The 21,142-nt window shown below is 36.3% G+C and overlaps 1 protein-coding gene across 1 annotated transcript; it reads left to right on the top strand.

Annotated features, from left to right (window-relative positions):
* The first annotated feature begins 649 nt into the window (after positions 1 to 649).
* LOC107882047 (uncharacterized) lies at positions 650 to 19,468 on the top strand. Its single transcript, XM_089052052.1, has 8 exons — positions 650 to 783; positions 1,241 to 1,629; positions 2,116 to 2,607; positions 2,685 to 2,834; positions 5,684 to 5,782; positions 16,397 to 16,444; positions 16,584 to 17,014; positions 18,749 to 19,468. The coding sequence occupies exons 2-8, from the start codon at positions 1,260 to 1,262 to the stop codon at positions 19,349 to 19,351; spliced, it is 2,193 nt and encodes a 730-aa protein (XP_088908178.1). The 5' UTR covers positions 650 to 783; positions 1,241 to 1,259; the 3' UTR covers positions 19,352 to 19,468.
* Positions 19,469 to 21,142: the final 1,674 nt, after the last annotated feature.

Below are 21,142 nucleotides of genomic sequence, written 5' to 3'. Positions count from 1 at the left end.
TAAATGGTCATCCATTTTTGGGCATCAACAGCATTAGTTTCCAACATCTCTCTCTCATTGTCAGATAATATAGAACCCTCAAACCGATTAGGAAGCTTGTGAACAAAAATCCAAGTTCAAGGTGTTGATGATGTTGGATATTTTCAGTACAATAGGATGAAAGGTTTCTTCAAAGCACGTATATATAACTGCACAATCTTTTAAACTTTATTTGTCCCCACAACTTGTGTGTAAAGGAAATACACAAATGTGAAGCCTAGCGTAATTCTATGTGTGTCAACGTTTTGCATAGCCAAAACAAACCCAACACACTAAGACATTTTACAAGACTCGAGATACCAAAAGACACAAAAATGTTCAAAACACCTCCAGCATCAAAGATAGGGGTGTGACTGTAATTTTTCCAAATCTATGTAGTCTGATTGTAATTATCCAAACCTTAAGGGTTTACATAAAATTCTCCCTATTGCAGTGATTCAAGTATTTTCGTTAAGTTTGTGCAAATCCGGTCCCACATTTCTTTACTTTGTACGAAAATCTCAAGTTTGGTTTGCTTTTTGACCCGTTTTCCTCTTTTCCTTTTTCTTTTTACAGAGCTTCAACTGAGCCCTTACTTGTTTCACCACATATCCATTAATATGTTAGGTGGTATCAATGTGTATCATGTGCGTCTTGACTTCAAAAAAAATAATAATATCAAGCCTCTCCCAAATCGATTTCCCAGCTTTCTTTTCCTCTCTCAGCTCAATCATTTTTCTCCCTGGTGTCACTCTGCCGTTTCTGGTAATGTAGGATTTTTATAATTTTTTTAAGTTGTTTTATTTTGAGTTTTTATTGAAAGAATTTGGTTTTAGTATTCTTTGTTTGGTTGTTTATATAATATGAAAGAATTTGGTCATTTGTGCTTGAAATTGTGAATACCATTAATTTTTTGGTTCTTTATATAAAGCTGAGGTTTATACTAAAATAATGTAAGCTCAACTTTTATGTCAAATTTTTAAATTTAAATTACTATTGTAATGTAGGAATGAATGATTATGAATTTCTGCACTTGACCTCATTAAAATACGAGTAGTCCTAGTAAAGGAGAGAAAATTGCATTTTTGTTATCAATATTCACAGTGAAGGGCTTAGGGGGTGTTATGCGCAGGCTTGGGAGGGCTATATTAACGACTTTTGGGCTGAAAATATTAAACCTCTGTTAATATTAAAACCTCTGTTAATTTTTTTTTTCTTGCAGTGTTCTTGACTCATTAAGAATGGCAGCAAGTGGCGTCCTCGCAGGTGCAATTGTTATGGAAGTTCTTCACAAGAATAACTATATGCATTGGAGTGTATTGGTCAAAAATTACTTCTTGGCTCAAGACCTTTGGGATGCAGTGGAGGCTACAGCTGAACCTCCTAAAGGAGAAGACCAAGACTCTGACGATCGGCTCAAGACTTGGAGGAAGAAGAATGCGGCGGCTTTACATACAATCCAAATTTCGTGCGGTCCAGAAGCTTTTTTGTTGATTAGAGACATGACTTCAGCCAAGATTGCTTGGGATACTTTGGCAGAAAGGTTAACGCCACAGCCATTACTTCCATGTAATTCGCCTGTTCAGTCTGCAGACTCATCCAACAACCCAGGTATACTTGATTCTCTTTCTGTGACAAGTAAAGGTGCTGATCATTTAAGGACTAATTAGTTTATTTTTAGTTCCTTTAGGTTTTGGTCCCCTTAACTGTATATAAAAGAAATATATATCCTCATGAAAATTACAGTACAGGCATCAATATCAAATATATGTGCAACAGTGCGGAAATTAAAACTTTATTCTATAACAAAACGTGCTCCAAATAGGGTTTTTAAGTCTAGTGATCCCCTTTGTTGATGGAGCCCTCCAATAATATTGTTGGGGGGATACTTTGTGGCGTTACGCATCGGATTGAATTATTTTTCTTATAGGATCAAATCTGATACATGCTAATGCAGTCAATATATCTGATTTGTTTATGCGTCTACCCACACATGATAGATTTGACTGAACGGTAGAATTCATTCAGTCATTATTAAAACAAGAAATAAATGGATTATGTTATGTGAAACAATTGAGTAATTAAAACTTGGGGCAGGACATGACACGACTGTGGATGACTTCCATCGGTATCAGCCGTTCTTCAATGCTGTGAGGAGTGGGGATTGGAATAAAGCAAAGGAGTTTCTTACCCTACATCCCAATGCAGTAAGAGCAAGAATTCCAAACACAAAAAAGACAGCTCTTTACATGGCAATAGAATTACAGCACGAGCATATCGTGGAAGGGTTGGTGGAGTTGATGGCAGAGGAAGACTTGGAAATAAAAGCTCTTGGTTGGACTGCTCTTGCTGTTGCTGCAAATAGAGGAAATCTCAAAATGGTTGAATGCATGGTTAAAAAAAGCAAGAACATACTTAGTATTGCCATTGAGGAGGGCAATATGACTCCAATTCTCTTGGCTTGTCTCAATGAACATTGGGAAATCGTTCGTTATCTCTACTCCGTCACTCCACTCAATGATCTAATGCCAGAGAAAGGCCCGTACGGCGCTGGACTTGTTTGCCATTCCATGTTTGTGAAAAAATTTGGTATAAGTTTTAACTTAATTATGACAACCAAGTTGATTAAGCTTTTCCCATTATAACACTTCTGTTCTCTACTACAGATATTGCACAGGAATTAATTCAGAGTTGCCCACAATTGGTCCGTACTAAAGACCCCCATGGGGTATCCCCCATACATGCATTTGCATTGATGCCTACTGCATTCCCAAGTGGAACACGACTCAAATTCTGGCAACAATGGATCTATAATTGTTAGTATACCCACATTCTCTTTCCTCTTACAATGATATATAATATATATCCGTGGCACTATATTTTTGACACAAGTTTTGACACAATCTTATAACCTTTGGATAAAAGTACTTTTAATGGTTAAGATTACATGTGATTTCACTATTTAATTTACAAATTAATAAATAATAAAATATTAAACTCCCCTTTTTTTTTTTCTTTTTTGTCAAACTCCCCACTTTTCTAGGTAATTTTAATGTGCCAATAAAAATCACTCTCTTTCCGTAATAAAATTTGCAATAAACAATATTTAATCTCATTCTTCTCAGAAACAGTCCAACTTAATTCAATCAAAAAAAGAAAACTCAAATCTATCTATCACATGGAAAGTCTTGGAGCACCGAGGGAGGGTTTATAAGCTTTGTCATGTTTCTGTTCCCAATTGCTTGAGAACAAGCAATATAAAGTCTAAAGACATGTGCTTTGTATTGGCGACCATGAATGGGTGTATGCGGTTCCCTTTTTCTTCAGCTTTTTCCTTCGATTTCTTTGGTTGGGGCTCTAATATTTTATTCAATTATCCTCAGTTTGGACTGGTATAAAAATAATAATAATCATCTTAATTTGTTTTGTTTTTGCTATGATTTCCTCTTTATGTTGTATCTATTCGCCAAAATCTCATTCCCAATCGCAGTAATCTCTAATGGGAAACCTATAATATAAGATGTACATATTAAAAAGATTCACATAGCATTTAGCTTCTCTTAATCATTTCTCTAAGAAAAATTATGTGAACCATAAAAACCTTCACAAACACTCTTCCTTATCAAAACTGTGTCCTACTTTCCTTATGTTTCAAGTTTGAGTATTGTTCGGTGGATAGTTTCAAGTTTGGGTTGCAGATGAAAGATGAGGATAAGGAGAATGGGGAAAGGAAAAAATTTCCTCGTAAAGGCACAGTGGGAAATAAATGATTTTTCATCTCACAATTGCAATTTTCTATAGGAGAATGTGAAAATATAAATGAAGAGAGAGAAAATAGAATGGTGAATTTAATTAAAATTAATTTCAGTTTATAATAATTTTAAAAAGAAAATTAGTTTAAATTTAATCTCATCCATTCAAAGTGGGTCAATCTAAAGGTGTGAAATTTGTGTCAAAAACATAGTGTCACGGATCCGCCCCCATATATATTATATATATATATATATATATTCAATATTTCAGTGTCTGTTACAAACACTCATCTATATTACATGAGAAGAGGCATTATCTGACGCCGACCTAAGACTTGAAATGGAAACCAAACATTCCTACACAAATCAAACATGTGAAAGGAAATAACATGAATCTTCCATTTCTCGTCCCTTAGGAAATGACATGGGAAGTGATTTCCCCTCAAATCTGTTATGTGAACCAAACGGGGCCTTAGAGTATAGATTTGGGTTTTAGACTCATATTAATCGCTTACATTTTAGGTTTTAAGCCTCAGATTTTGAGGAAACTCTAAATCTTTAAATCGCAAATTTCTAATCTCTAGGCCATTCTTCTATGTAAATAACAAACATTGTCAATAAATATGATTTAAGTTTAAACAATTGGACATATATAAGTAAGATTTCCTCGTGGTATTCATGCTATAATGAAGGTACTGTTGACGTGAGTCTCCTAATTAATCAAGGAGATTTACTTCTTTGATTAATTAAGGAATTTACTTTCCTATTTTTTATATAAGAGATAATCATTGTACAATTAAGAGATACTTTCCTAATTTTTTTCTTATATCTAATTCCTTGTAAGACTCTTATGTAAACTCCTATATATCTCCTTATGGAGAAGAATAACACTCAGGATCCGGATCCTCTGCTTTGATTTTCTCTGCTATGATCTGCTTTACTTTTGTTCTCCACATGCCATCTCATTAAAATTTAATCTAAGGGACTTAAAAGTTGACATATCATCCTAAAAATAAAAAACTCATTTACTTCTAATTTTTTTATAAAAAAAATTCCCTAATCCAACTAACAGGAAAGTTAGCGTTCCTAGTCTTCTTTAATCTTCTCCTTCTTCCTGCTTCACGTTCTGTCTTCTCTTATTTTTTCGTCTTCTTTCCCCAAAAATCTTACCTCTCACTGAGATTTCTTTTCCCCAAAACCTCTGTAATCATAATCCCTCTTCTCTTTCCCATATCAAAAGAAAAAAAATTATTCCATATTCATTGTTTGATGATGGTGGTTGCAGACATAGCCTCATAGGAAGAAAAAAAAAAGTAAAGATCAGAAGCAAAAGAATACGAAAGTGGTAGATGAATTTGTTTATAAATTAATCAAAAGCAAAAGGACTCAGATGATTCTTATTATGTTCATACTTTTCTTGGTAATAATGTTTTTGTGTTCTAAGATTGGACACAAAAAAGAATGATGAGCGATAAGATTTGGGGGTGGGGGGAGACGTGTAGAGAAGGAAGAAGAAGAGAAAAAAAAAACTGCTACAGCCGTTAAGTTTAGGCGTTAGTCAAGTTAGGGTTTTTTTCATTTTTAATTAGGAGTAAATTGAAATTTTATTTTAAGGAAGATGTGTCCAATTTAAGCCCCTTAGATTAAATTTTAATAAGGTGGCATGTGGAGAACAAAAGTAAAGCAGATCATAGCACAGAAAATCAAAGCAGAGGATCCGAATCCTAAAACTCAACCTAATACATTCAAACCATATTCATATTTTAGCAGGTACGTCCAACTGAAAGAATCTATATGTGTTTCTATAATAAATAACATATATACATATCAATTATCACAGGAGATATTGGTATATAATAGTAAGAAAAAGTAGTTTCAATTATTTTGATTGAGGTCACTGTCTTTTCTGAAAGGTATACACATAGACACTACTCGTGCCATCGGTGATATTCATCTACGTGTTCATAATGAAGCAAATGAAGAAGGTAATCGAAGGGATAGCACTTGGTCAGGTATGTTGCGACTCAAAAGTCAAACTCTTGTTTTATTTAATAAACTTGAAATAATTTTTTCATATGTTATTTGTTAATTTTTTTTTCTCAATAACAATAGTTGAGACTAACTACTATTAATTAGCAAATGAGAAATTAAATAAACTACAAACATACTTAAAGAAATTAGCTAGACATAGTAAAAGGAAACATCGCTAGAATTGAAGAAAGCATGAAAAATTATGGAAGATGGCTCCTGGAATTTGCAACAATCTCTCCTTGATGCAACTATGTGTTTCTGTCAATTCTGGTGGTGGTGGCTAGGTTTGCAATTTTTTGTGGTTATTTATAAGGAGCATCTCCTTTAGAATTAGGGTTTCCAAAGGCTTTTATGAATCTGAAATATCCAAGGTTTCCCAAAGTTTCTAAAGGAGTGCTGCTATTTTCATTCTCTGTCCTATTTTCCCACCCACCTTATTTTCAAAATTTTAAAAAAAAATTTCACCCTTTCTTAAAACGACTTATTAGGACTTAGGGAAAAAATGAACAAGGGCAAAGAAAAAAAAGGAACAAAGGCAAAGGCATCTATCAAACTAGTCTCTCTATTTGCACCCACCCTTTGCAGTAAGTGTGGTCTCTCAGCTATGTAAAAACTCTATTTAGACTTTAGGAGTGAGAAATTTATAGAGAGAGAGAAAGAAATAGAGTTTCTTTCTGTGTGTGTAAAGAGAGTAGCAGAGATACATATATATAAAAGAGAGAGTGTGAGATGCAGCAGCACCTGATACAGATGCAACAATGATGGCAGCGTGTTATCCCAACAATGTCACTACTGATCACATTCAACAGGTCCTCTTCTTCTTCTCTGCCTTTTTGGTCAGCTCTTTTTCCTATATTGTTTCTATACTTGGATGCTACATTCCTACCAATAGCAGTGTGACATGTGTGCATAGGGTTTTTTGTGTGTGTTTCTGATAAATTAGTTTTGCATGTGTCAAACTGTGATTCGCAAGAAGGAGGGAAGTAGTATCCCTCTTTGTGTTGACATGGGGAATTGACTAAGCCGAATAGAAGACTAACATCCAACCACATGGTCATAGGCCTAAAACAAGACCTACGTAATAGGCTGAGACCAATTGTTGGCCAATCAACCACTACAAGTCAACAACTAGACCTCTCCATGTACCACCACTAGCATGCGCTCAGGTCAGCATGCATAGTCGTACTCACCAACGTTTCCCCATCTAGTATGGTTGGTGACTAGCATGCTCGAGCTGTATAGAGACACCTATGTTCGATATTCACTTTCGTGTTCGGGACAACGTGAAGATCATCCTAGGTCCAAAACAAGTCACTGACACTAAGCCCACGAGCTGCCAAATGTCGGTGGTTTGGGGAGGTTTTTCGGCTAAAACTTCGAATTCCAAAGCAAGGCCTATACCAAAATGTTTAGAGCAACGATGGGAACAATTTTTGTACTTGGCTTGACGACATTGAGTGGCCGGTTTGGCTTGAAAACACACCCAAACTGGTGGCCACCTTGGGTGTCTAGATTAAAACTACGAATCCATACTTGGAGTAACGACAAAGGCCATTGGAATCGGCCGGAAAAGTTGTCGAAAACCTTTGAAAAACCACTGGCCCAGTTCCTAGCACCACCGTGAGCAGCTGAGGCAACTGGGTTCTTGACTAGATGTGATTGATGGCATTAGAGGTCATGGCTAGACAACTTCGGATTGTTGTCGTGAAAAGAAACAGGTGTTGTTGTTGGAATTTAGAGGTGTGATGTGTGTTTTGTTGGTCTGATACCATTATTAGTTTATAGGGAGAAGGGGTTTGGAACAATAGGACAATAGTTGAACAAAGTGATTTTATTATATTGGAATGGTACATAGCTTGGTGTAGGCTAATTGACCTTCTTCATAGCTTATTGGCTTATTGACCACCACACTTGATTTAGATTAGTTTGGGCTATTTGGCCCTAGCTTGAGCTCGTCTTCAAGCTTCTTCCATAGGTTGGGTAGCTCACCTGTAGCTCCCTCATGGATTGGGAGTTGTAGTGGTTAACTCGCACCACCTTTAGTTGATTAGCTAGATAGCTAGCTTTGTTGCTTAGTTTCCTAGCTTTTCTAGCTTAGGATTTTAAGTAGCTCTTGGCTCCCTTACAGTTTAGGAGTTCTTTTGTTAAACTCCACCTTGCTTTGTTGCATTGCATGCCTATTTATAGGCATTCTTTGCCGACATAACCAAGTCCATCGACTTGGTCTCTTTTACTCCAGCCACAAGTGTGTGGCTTCGTCTTAGAATATTCTATATTGTACAATTTTAATTTGGGAGCATCACTAATATACTCAAAATATGGGCTGAAATTATAAAAAAACCTCACATAGAATGCACTTTAGAAACATGCCTAAAACTCATTTACAACATAAGAAATTGGTGTTGAAGTTCATATAAATTACGTGACTGCCATTGATCAACTTAAAAGAAGCCCAACACAAAACACTTAAATAACACCCAAAACAAGCCAAACCCGATTTTATAAAAAAAAACCCAAACAATTCATTACAAACAAAACGTCTTGAAAACCATAGCTTCATTCCCGTGTCATGTTGATTAATGATTGTAATGTTCTACACCTTTACTGTCATGTTGATTAATGGTTGTAATGTTCCAGTTAAGGGTAATAACACTACTAGTTTACTATCACGTTGATTAATGGCTATAATGTTCCAATATAGGGTAATAACACTGCTAGTTTCTTATGACATCCTATTTCTAATGCATGTCTACCCCTGTAATGTTCCAGTCTAGGGTAATAACGTTGCTAGTTTACTGTCATGTTGATTAATAGCTGTAATGTTTCAGTCTATGGTAATAACACTACTAGTTTATTGTCATGTTGATTAATGTTTGTCATGTTGCTATTTCTAATACATGTCCACCAAAGAAAAGATGAAGAAAGAACAAACCAAACCAACTCTAAACAAGCAGAGCCCAGATTGTTAATACTATTATGTCATAGAAGTACATTGTTAATAATATTATATCATAGAAGTACATTGTTAATACATTGTTAGACAAAAATGAGATCCATTACTGAAATAGTAACAAAAGATAAATTGATCATCAAAGCTTAAAATACATTTCGAAAATCAACTAAAATCTGAAGAGAAACACATAATTGAAGAGAAAGAAAAAGAAAAATCTCAAATCCAATCCAAATGACGATGACAACAACAATGACGACGATGACAACGACGACGATGTGGCGAAATAGGAGTAGAGCTCGAAGATGAGGAGTAGAGGTAAGAGCATCTGATTGAGGTTCGTTCAAGGTTCCAAACAATCCGAAAAAAATATATCAATAGAAAAAAATATATCAATAGAAGCACAATTTTAGAACAAGAAATCGAAGGTGAAATATTGAAAATTGTAGATCAGAGATGAAGAATATGGTTGAACCTAAAGACAAAGAAAGCCCCAGCGAGAAAGGAGAAAATAAATATGATTTGGTTTTTTGACAAATCTGGGCAGATTTGATTTTTCTCTCTCAAATCCATCGTATAAGGGCAATATAGGTATTTTACACACACAAATAAACTAAAAAATAGCTATTAAATTGAAAGGCAGATTTGATTTTTCTCTCTCAAATCTATCGTATAAGGGCAATATAGGTATTTTACACACACAAATAAACTAAAAAATAGCTATTAAATTGAAAGGCGATTTGATTTTTCTCTCTCAAATCTATCGTATAAGGGCAATATAGGTATTTTACACACACAAATAAACTAAAAAATAGCTATTAAATTGAAAGGAATATTTGATTTTTCTCTCTCAAATCCATCGTATAAGGGCAATATAGGTATTTTACACACACAAATAAACTAAAAAATAGCTATTAAATTGAAAAAATTGACAGCTGTCGATTTTTGATTTTTTTTTTAGTGTGTTTATAGTTTTCAAATGGTATAGGGTTTCTTTATAAGACTATGTACAAGATTGGATATATAACTAATTTGTATATTATTTTTGTGGCTATTGTTTAGCCACAATGCTCCTCCACCATAGTCTAGCAATGTTAGTGTTCTTGCTCTAGAGAGTTCTTCCAACTTCAACTCTCTTTGTCTAGCCGACATAGTATGTTCTCCACAACTCTAGAACCATCCTTGTATTCATGATTCTTCTAGAATTGTGTAGAACACAAATGGACATTATTTTTCAATAGTTGTGCGCCGTTTTCACTAGTGAGAGGAGAGAGAATGTCGAGCTAAGGAGAGAGAAAAGTGAGAGAGAAGAAGCTGACCTAGAATTTTAAAATTTGTCTTCTCCAAAATTACAGTTGTGCCACTAGTCTTCCGTAGACCATAACTTTCTCGTTAGAACTTTGATTTACGTGTAGTATGTGTCTATGGACCCATGACAACGAGCCCTACGAATGGAGAGAATAAAACATCCAAAACTAGTCCCAAACAAAAAACGAACCTTAAACCACCTAAAAATCCTAGGTGCAATAGTGTCAATTTATTTTAAAATTTGAAAATAAAATAAAAAATTGGGGACGGGATTAGCTCCTTAAGTTTCAATAAATTACAAAATTGTCACAAAAACTTCATTTTAGTTTGCAAACGGGTCCCTAGTGCGAATTTAGTGAGTTCCCAGGATTTTCAACCAATTTCTCCTCTAATTTTAATCATAATACCATTTAAACAATATAAACTCATGTAACCTTCCTCCTAGTTCATCCAATTCACTCAATTTCACACAAAGTAAACTTGTAAATGAATCATATATTTAGACACCAGATGAATCAATAATTTATCAAAATTTTTATAATCAATCTATCACTCTACTTGTGCGATAGAACCAAGATACTTTGATTTCTTACATTGATATTTTACATTTTTGAAAAATATGTTATACGTAATGTAGGTCATGGTAATTATAATTTATGAATATTATAATTTATATGATTATTAATACTACTTATTCAACAAAGATTGATACGAGTTGATTTTCTGTTATGATAAATTGACGAACCTAAATATGTAAAAACTCTCCAGCAATCCAACCTGTAAAAATTTATGTTGAAACTCCTCCGAATTCATTTTGAATCCTCAATTCAACTTCCAATAACAATAAACAACTAAATTGAAGGAATTGAAGATTATGAGTAAAAAAACTCAAATTGAATGAATTTTAAAATCTGATTAACATCCCTCTAGATTTACCTCAGTTTGTGGAGCTCGATTCATTAATCACATTTGCGAAAACGGTTCATCAGTCTATTCATACCTAGGGTTTGTTATCAAACCTTCAGCCCACAAAGGAAGATGATGTGGATAAGCCAATTAGAAAAGCATTTTGGCCCATAAACGAAGTGGATTGGCCCAAAGTTAAATCTCATACCAAGTATGGAAACCCAAGGTTGTGGCCCAAGCTTCGAGCTCAAAAGCACGGTCCAAGAAGATCTGGTCCTTGGAAAGGTCGTGGCATCTCAACCGAAAAGAGAGGAGACTGATTAATTTTCAGATTCCACGTAGCATATCATCAAGTTCTTTGAAAACTTTTTTACAGTTCTTCAGCATCATCATTGTTATCATTCATTCAAGATATCAACAAGGAGCTCTGTTCTTAACATAATTTGTTTTGAACACCATCCAATCCATTTTGTTAGAGCTTTTCATGATTCAATTTTGTTTTCAAAAAGCCTCTAAGAAGACAAAGCAGCTAAGCACAATAGCTCCAAAACACAACTCGAAGGGCGTGTTTGTTACACCGTGCAAGCTTGGACTGGCTTGGCTAAAGTTTTATCCCACGTTTGTTTCACCTGGTTCTAATTTTAAGTGGGATTAACTAATGTTGGGCCCACCAAAAACACCTCCTTAGGTGTTCTTAGCGAAACTCGTCTGGAGAGGAGGGACTAACAGTCTCGATGACCCAAGCAACTAGCAACCGCACCCAATCGCCCTACAACCAAAGACCCACCAAGCGGCAGCTACAAGCACCATCCCCAACCACCAGATACGACCACCTGCCACGACCACCAGCCACAACCACCCAAGAAGGAGAAGACAGAATAGAAGAGGAAGAGGAGAGAACATAAAAATTTTGAAAAACAAAACAAAGAGGAGGAGAGAAAATGGAGAAGAAGAGATGAGATAAATTTTTTGAAAAAAATTTGAGAAGAAGAAAGAAAATGGAGAAGAAGAGGAGAGAAAATTTTAGAAGAAGACAGAGAAGATTGGAGAAAATTTTTGAAAAAAAAAAAGAAAAGTAGACAGAAGAAAAGGAGAGAAAATGGAGAAGAAGAAGATGAAAGATATGTAGAGGGGAAGAAGAAGAAAGAGATGCAGAGAGGTTTGTCCAAAAAATAAAAAACGAGATGCAAAGAGGAAGAAAGAGATGGAGAGAGAAGAAAAGTCAAAAAAATATTTAAAAACTCTTACTTTTCCAAAAAAAAGAAAAAAAGTCATAGTCCAATCAAAAATACACCAAATGCTGTATAAGTGTTATCCAGCTTATGCCAAGCCAAGCCAATTCAAGACAATACCAATATTTAATCCAATCCATGATAGCCCCCCTACCAAACGAGCCTGAAAAGTCTTGTTATCAAGACAAAAAAACCAAACTGCCAAGAACTCGTTCCTAACTCGGCCCCAAATGTTTGACAAAGTCAAGATCAAGTCGCTAATCACTCTTTTTGCACCCACAACCACTTCTTACGGTGCTAGCATGCCGCGTACAGTCACACAATGAAGGATGACCTTGTTATGTTCATCCATCTTTAAATATTTCTCTTAGTAATTAAAGCCGAAAGTATTATTGGTCAACACAATCGGAGTCCTAGAACTAAAGTTAAAGAACTTTTCTATTTGAACCTGCAGTGCCATTCAAAGATTCTCTCTCGCACGTGACGAGGGACATGTGTCTTCGGTATAGGGTTAGGGTTTAGATTTAGGTTTTGGTATTTGTCTCTTCAGCCAACTGCCATCATCACGATTGCCCTCCTCTCCTTATCCCATCGTTGTCATTGCCCTAGTATCATTTGATCCTCCACGCTCTCTCGGTACACTTGGGTCTAGTGCGCTCGTGTTGGCTTTCTCTCGCGCCATTACCTCCCCTCGTGTTTTCAGTAGAGTCTTGGGGGTTTTTGGTGGTTTTTTACTTGCGACTGGGGTTGGTCTCCTTTTAGCTCCTGCCATTGTCTCTATGTCTTCTCCAGCCTCTAATCGTGATGCTACCGTCACTGATATTGAATTGTCCTTTGGGAGCCAATTGGTTCTCATGCCACGTGGACAAGTTGGTGTGATTATTTGTTCTTCTAATACTTTCGATAGTTTTGTTGGATTCATTTATGGTCTTGTAGGTAAGGTAAGGTCCTTACAGATCAACCTATTAATCGCAATAAGTTCATCATAACCTCTTCTCACAACTCTGGAAAGGCTCTGCAAATGTCTCTATCAAGGAAATGGACTCCAACAGCTTTTGGGTGCGCTTTGTTTGTGATTATGATAAAAAAAAAACGAGTCCTTGATATGGAGCCCTGGGTGTTTCAATGCTCTTTGATTTTGTTAGCAGACCTCCTGGATGATGGGATTATGCATTCTATGTCTGTGTCATATAGCACTTTTGGGTTCAGCTCCATGGTGTTCCTCGTTTTTGTATGACTGTCGCCATTGCTAAAGCAATTGGGGCCAGCGAAAGTTCTTTGGGTGGATAATCGTGATGGTATTGATTGTGTAGGGCCTTTTATTAGTATTCGTGTGGTTTGACATCACACAACCTCTTCTTCGATGGAGACTAGTTACCTTTTCGAGGTGGGAGAGAAAATGGTGGAGTTTAGGTATAAATATCTTCCTAAATATTGTTTTGTGTGCGTCATAATCCGTCATCCTACTTAGGTGTGTATTGCAAAGTATGAAATTATTCATGGGCTCCTCAATCCGAATTTGTTTTTCTAGTTTGCCTCTATTTTTGTTGATTTAGAGGGTGACACCAATTTACAGGGTAAATCTATTGGTACTTTGGCACACCGCTACTCGACAATTCACCTTCTTATAAGAGCCCCAGTCATTCCTCAAGTTAGGATGGTATTTGGAATAATGATGGCCCGGGTGACCGTCGTAGTTTGGATGCTCGGTCTTGGCAATCGTCTTCTTGGATCGGAATGACCTTGAGGATTCTCTCTCCTTCCCGTCTCTGCCACGTCGCCCCACTGTACTTGAGGGGATCGAGTCTCTTCGTTGCCATGTTGGATCTTCTGATGATGCTACTTGTTCTCCGTTGTTTTTTGCATTATATCCAAATGTTTCGACGTTAGGAGTTTCCACTGTGGTTCTTCCCTGTATACGAGCGACTCTAGTGATTGGCAATCACATTGGTCCTTCAGTGGTTACTCCCACTCATATGGATTCGGTACTCTTTGATCCTTTCAACCTTATGCCTATTATCCAGTTTTCTGCAAGTATTCCAACCAAGATGGGTTACAGGAGACCCAAAAAATGGGAGGCTTCCCGCAGTGCTTCTGTTAAAATGAGAGTTAAGCATAAGATACAGTTGTGGCGTCCGTTGATAGTGATGTCTTGGTTCTTAGGGTAGACTTCGTGGATCCTAAGCGTCCCTGCAATGCTGCATGTTCTTATAAGCATTTGGAGACTGGTTTAGTGGGGTATCCTGAGAGCCTTCCTTAATGTTTATATGGAGCATTAGTGGGCTTGGCATCTGGTGAATGCATTCATACCTGACATCTGGTTTCACGTTAAGTGGCTGAGGCCAGTTTTGTTTTCTTGTGGCGTGACGTTTTTCTATGTTGTTATCTCTCTCAGCATACCTTTTGATTCTTCGCCTGCCTAAAGGACTATGGTATTTCCATAGGAGATTTCCTTGCCGTGTTGCGATGACACGGAGTGCCTCTTGAGGGTTTTTTTTTCTTCAGTTTTTTCTTTTCTTGGCATGTTCGTTATGTTTTGTTTCTTCTTTTGAGTTGTCTTATGCATATTATCTCTTTGTAGCGCTAATCGAAGACTTCTGGTTTTCTTTGGTGGGTTTTGGATTGAGCTGGTATGCTTCCGTGGGGTTCCTCTTCTGTCATTATTGGAGTCTCTCTTGGAGTGCTCTATGTCAAGTGCTTTCACTATTCTGTGGTTGTACAAAGTTCTATGGTTTCATAGTAGGATTCTTTGGACAGTCGGGATGTGTTGCTGTGTTCTCGTCTGTGTTGGGTTTCACTTTTGCTTTGTTTCTTTATTGCAATGGTCCAAAGTGACCTGAATCGGGCTCTTTTATTAGTCCATGACATGTGTGCAGACTCTTCCCTCTTCTGGGGTTTGTCCCATGTGATTTTCCTAGGAAGGTTTTAAAGAGACTACTATATTATGTCACTCTGTGTACGCTTTTGGTTATATGAATGAATTATCTTTCTCAAAAAAATAAAAAATAAAAAATACAAGCAGTGCCATTCAAAGGAGGAAGAAAGAAGTCAGCCGACTTTAAGGCTTTTATAAACTAATTTCTAAGTACCACAAAATATTCAAGGCCACACATTACATTTAGGGAGGACTTCCTCCTTGTATATATGAGGAGCGGAGTATTGTCCATAGTATCCAGCTCCCAGCAAGACTTTCTTCCATCTTGCACAACAGATGCAGCTGCCGGCAGGGAAAAATCTTGATGGTCGACCATTCATTGCTTAGACTTTAGGTTCTAAAACTTTTAAAATTATTGTAAAATTGAAGTCCAAAAAAGGTTGTTCTGACCCTACAAAAATCAACCATGTCAAATAGGGGTTACAAGTTGAATTTTTTTGATGAAAACTAGCTTCCGCTTGAAGCGCTAGACGCATATCAGTTGATGTGTTCCTGAAAAACAGGGGTTACATTCTCTGTATCACTTTCTGTGGCAGATCCAAAAATTTACAAGTCGTGATACAAATCGACATAGTATATATTATTTTCTTAGGTTTAAATTACATAGTACACTAATTTCTATTACTTAAATTAAAATTTGAGCATAACAGATGGGTTGGGTGGCACATTATGCTCCACTAGATTTACTTGGGTACGTCAATTTGTTAAAAAAGAAAGTTCAAATCCTACATGCCCACAGGCCAGCTAGCTTATTTGGGGGCTCATAGCAAAGAGAGCAAATAAAAAGGGATCATCTCCCTTGGACATTAAGGTTCTCTCTGACGTCTATGCCGAAAGAGAATATAGGCTACTTGGTTAATCCAACGACCGAACCCTTATGTGTAGAGAGGCTTGCCTAATCTGCCAAGGACCAATCAATTTTTTTGTACTTGTTACCTCCATCATCAATAAACTATATCGCTTTTCCCAAAAACAAAAACAAAGGAATGATGGTAACCGCCATGTTGCTCCAGTACAGGTAAAAAAAATTGTGTAGATCTTGGAGATGCTCTCACAATATTCTTAAATTATTGGATATTTGGTTCATAGTCGATCCTACTCATATTCTCATCCGTTTCTGTATGAAAATATTCCTTGCACCTATTAGGGAACTTTTCATGTGAGCTAATGTTCAAACAAAATATGTAATTTTTCTTTCGTTTTTTACATTTTGTTATGGCATATATTTCTCCATCATATTTTGGATTTTGAACTTCTATTGCAGTGCTACGTATATTGCAAGGTCTGATCACGAATCTCCTTGAACTATTGGGTATGCTACATTCTTTACCACTTGTCGTTTTTCTTTTCTCCATCAATGGTTTTAAAATTCAATTTTTCTTGAAGGATTTAAATGACTTTTGTTTTTGTGTTTTTGTGTTTTTTTTTTTTTTTTTTCAATGATAACCTAGGAATCAACCGCATACGTGAAATAAAATTGATCCATTCTCAATCCCTTGGACTTCTAGATCACATGTGTGAAGTGATAAAACATTTGGATGGTATAGACATGGAAGATTTATGTGGTGGAGCCATTTTCCAAGCTGTCGAGCTAGGGGTTTTCGAGTTTATTGATCGTATATTCCAAGCAAGTCCAGATCTCGTGTGGAGCAATAATCAAAATCAAAGAAACCCCTTGCAGTTTGCCATTGAATGTCGTCAAGAAAGGATTTATAGCCTGATTTATAGACTCGATAAAACAGAAAGAAATGTGATTGGAAATCTTGGAGATACCTCTAACAGTAACATGCTACATATGGCAGCGATGTTATCGCCATTGGCAAAGCTCGATAATATCTCAGGAGCAGCGTTGCAAATGCAGAGAGAATTGCAATGGTTCAAGGTCAGAATATATCATTCCATATAATTCAGAGTTAGTTTTCTTCTTTTTCTATTAATTCGTTTTCATATGGCCCCTTCTCAAGACCCATTTTCTTTCCGTGAAATGTGGGAATTCGTGGGGCTCATTCAGAGTTAGTTTTCTTCTTTTTCTATGCTTATGATAAATAAATAAACATAGCATTTCCTTACTGTATTTCCTGTAAATAATGAAAGTTCATGATGAAAGGATCTTGCAATAAGCAGTGAATAAATAGATAGCTGGGATTTTGGGAAAAAATAGGGTTCCCTACATATTGTGGGAAGCTTTTTTAGTTGAGAGCTGAACTGGGCCTGGTGGACTGCTGTAAAGAGCTCTAGTTCCCCTTTTATGAGTTTCTGGCACGAGGCCCCAAAACATTCCGAAAGGATATGTCAATTTTAAGGAATGCCCTAGAGATGAATGACTCCTTCAGGTATTAGTGGCATAGGAGGCTTGCTTTAGTGGATCAAAATTGATCTTCATTTTTGAGGCTTGTGGTGTGGGAGCTAAGAGTTCGTAAGTTTAGAAAAAGAGATTTTATCTCAGCTTCGAAGATGGTGTTTTTCAGGCAGTTTTTAATGGTGGATGAAGCTCAGAACATGGCGGTGTTTATTAGGAACTCTTGTTAGTCTTGGATATTTAAACTGAAAAACACAGTTCCAACTTCCAAGAACTACATAACCAGTCATTCTCGAATTCCTAGTCTTTGCATAGGTCTTATACTCCATGTTGATTAGCAGACCACATTTAAGTGGTTCAAGACGAATAAATATCTTACATCCAATTCATAGGCAGATTTTTTTTATTTTTTTATTTCCTTCTTTAGCCAAGGCTTTTCACGTTTTTCTCCTCACTTGCCTCAAGCTAGCCTTCATTAGTGAAATATATTTGACTAATGCACTGGTGGTAAGGTTGTGAGTTTTTAAGGTGGAGTTGGGGTTCAAAACCTCCTTCACCACTTAAATATTTTAAGGGAATTCTATTATATATTTATTAATTTGAAAATAAATATATAATTATCGGGTCGGGTTCGGGGACGGGAATGTCAATACCATCCCTTACCCATACCCGATAGGAACTTTTAAACTTAATGGATCTCCATACCCAATCCCCATTTTTGCCCTGAAATAACCCCCCCGTTAGGGCCAGGGATTCGAGGACCCGACCTGATGAGGATTTATGTCATCCCTAATTAGGTCCTATTTATCGGCTTTTACTTATAAAAATTAGGTTTTATTTTATAGAAAAATAAGCTGATGGGTTGTAGGTAAGAAAAAAAAAACCAAATTTACTAAAAAAAGAAAGTAGAAAAAGAAAATAAATAAATAAAAACTTACAGATCCCTCTCTGGCATATACAAATTTATTTTTTGGAGGATGACAAGTGGTACATATATAGCCGAGCTAAAATGAAGTCATCTTCGTTCAATAACATTAAATCTGATTTATTCGGATTCTGAAAATTAATGTTTGAATTAATTTCCAGCGAACATCGAACCTATCTTCTAATGGAAAACCAGCTGGACCAATTAACCTTTAATGGAAACAATACAAATGCACAGTGAGAGAAAAATTAAAATAAAAAAGGTTTACTACTGCATGGATGCATGTCTTCGGGGTTATAGGGGCTCTTAAAATTCAAATAATCAATGGTTTGGAAGGAAACATGGAGTAATAAGTTTATAGTTACACTGATCTTTTGTTCAATAAAATGTAGGAGGTGGAGACTATTGTACTTCCGAGGATGAGAGACACTTTAAATGCGGAGAATTTGACACCCCGTGCTCTGTTTACCAAGAATCACAAGGAATTGGTGAAGGAAGGAGAAAGATGGATGAAAGAAACTGCAACTTCTTGTACGGTTGTAGGTGCTCTCATTATTACCATCATGTTTGCTTCAGCATTCACAGTCCCTGGTGGAAACAATGGAGAAACAGGCATTCCCATATTCTTGAAAAAAAAGTTATTTATGGTTTTTATAGTTTCAGATGCTATATCGTTATTTTCTTCCACAACTTCAGTGTTGATGTTTCTGGGAATCCTTACGTCACGTTATGCAGAAAATGATTTCCTCAAATCCTTGCCAACAAAGATGATAATAGGCCTTTCCACCTTATTCATATCTATCGCAGCCATGATGGTTGCCTTTTCTTCTGGCCTTTTCATTATGATTCATGAACAATCATGGATTGTTATTCCAATTATTTTTCTCGCTAGTGTTCCAATCACCTTATTTATTTGGATGCAATTTCCTCTTCTTATTGAGATTTGCATTTCTACTTATGGAAGAGGAATCTTTGATAGGAACGTCAAACTATAGACATAAATTGTTGATGGTATGTATACGTGATATTGTATAACTTTCGTATAATGTTGTCACTTCTTTGAATCTTGTATGTGTTTGGCATCCTCTAATAAAAATTTGAAGTTCAATATCTATTTTATTTGCTCATAGATAGCCCCTTGATTACACGTAAAATTACTGTAGTTTGGTGGCTTGGCATGAACTTGATTGAAATTGAATTCATCCCAGTAATTATGGGTCCAGTCCCAACCAGAGGCGGACGCACGTTGGGACAAGAGGAGTCTAACGACTCCTTGGAATGCCTGAAATTTGGCTGTGGACTCCATGGACGACCCCTTGGATAGCTGCAAAGCGACCCCTTTTGTGCACACCAGGTGCTCGACGAAAGTCCCAGCATGTCTGTGTCTTGTGTTGGTCTGCCATGGAATCAATAGACCATTTGTTTTTAAATTGTGCACTGACGCAAAAGCCAAACCAACCGCAAGGAACAATTAATAATTTTTTTCCTTTCTAATTTCGTGCTTCTCTTGTTTGTGAAACAATGGAAGAAAGCCTCTTCGTTTAGTTAGCAACGGGGGAGTGGCAAGGGAGGCTGGGAAGAAAGAAACAGAGAGAGAAAGAAAGAATAAAAAAGGAAAGCCTCTTCTCTGTAGCTTTCTATAACGTATAACCCTTTCTATAGGCCTCATCACTACATGAACCACTAGCTAGGTCCATTAAACAGACATGAATTCAATATTACTTAACCTAACTCTTAAACAATAAGGAACTTCTTTCGCAAAAAGAAAAAAAAACAAAACATACAATAAGGAACTTAACCCATACATGAGATCAAAACTAATACAGGGGTCACACACCAACGCAGAATGGCTGGTGGTACCAAGGGCGGAACCAGGAATTTTTCAATGGGTGGGCTAGTTAAAGTTGTTATAGCTTAAATCTAAGGACCAATTTTTGTTTGGATACTTACTGTTTCTATAGTTTTTCTAGAAATATATTAAAGTACAGATTGGGATAAAATAGTAACTGAAATCATGAGTGTTTATCAAGAGATTATTATATTAATTGAGCAAACAAATTAAATATAATATGATTATATGCCTACAAAAATTGAGTAGACAATGGGTAACAAAACTACATATGAGTGGGCTACTAAGTTTTTATGGGATGAATAACATTAAAATATATGTAATATATTTTAATTTTATAAAAAGGCTACCTGGGCTAGAGCCCATGGTAGCCCTCTACCTAGTTCCGCCCATGGGTGGTACTGTTCCTTCTATCTCTCTTTCTATGCGCGGCCCAAATTCCAGTACGGCGAAGGAGATGAGAAGAAAATGCTCCACGTACCATGGTCCAGTAAAGTGTTAAATTATTTCTTCTCTGTTTTTTTTTTTTTTTTTTGTGTGGCAATATTAGTGTTCCTAGTCAGCCGAGCTGAAGTGAAATTTCTACTCTACCTTATCTCCATTGTCCTTTAGTTTCTCCCCACTTTCTGTGTTTTTTTTTTTTGGCGAAAGACGATACAACAGTATCATCTTGTAAAATTGGACTGAAAGAAACAATAACATCATTAAATTGTTGCAGACTCCTCTTAATATGATCAATGAGATGCCCATCCATGACTGTTCCTCACCATTCTTTAAGTCATTTACTGTTAGAAATATGCCCTTAAAGCCAACTAATTATGTAATAGTTAGAGTTAAGAACATCTTTGATAAAAGACATATTATGTTAGCAATGGGTAAGAAATGTTGTTTTATACATTAAATCATCCTATATTTATGTAGAACAACCATAGTCCAA

The sequence above is a fragment of the Prunus mume genome, linkage group LG5 (genome assembly GCF_029339155.1).
Source record: "Prunus mume cultivar Tortuosa linkage group LG5, ASM2933915v1, whole genome shotgun sequence".
Lineage (NCBI taxonomy): Eukaryota > Viridiplantae > Streptophyta > Magnoliopsida > Rosales > Rosaceae > Prunus > Prunus mume.
The sequence above is the reverse complement of the archived record's forward strand: the minus strand, read 5'-3'. Positions and strand labels throughout refer to the sequence as shown.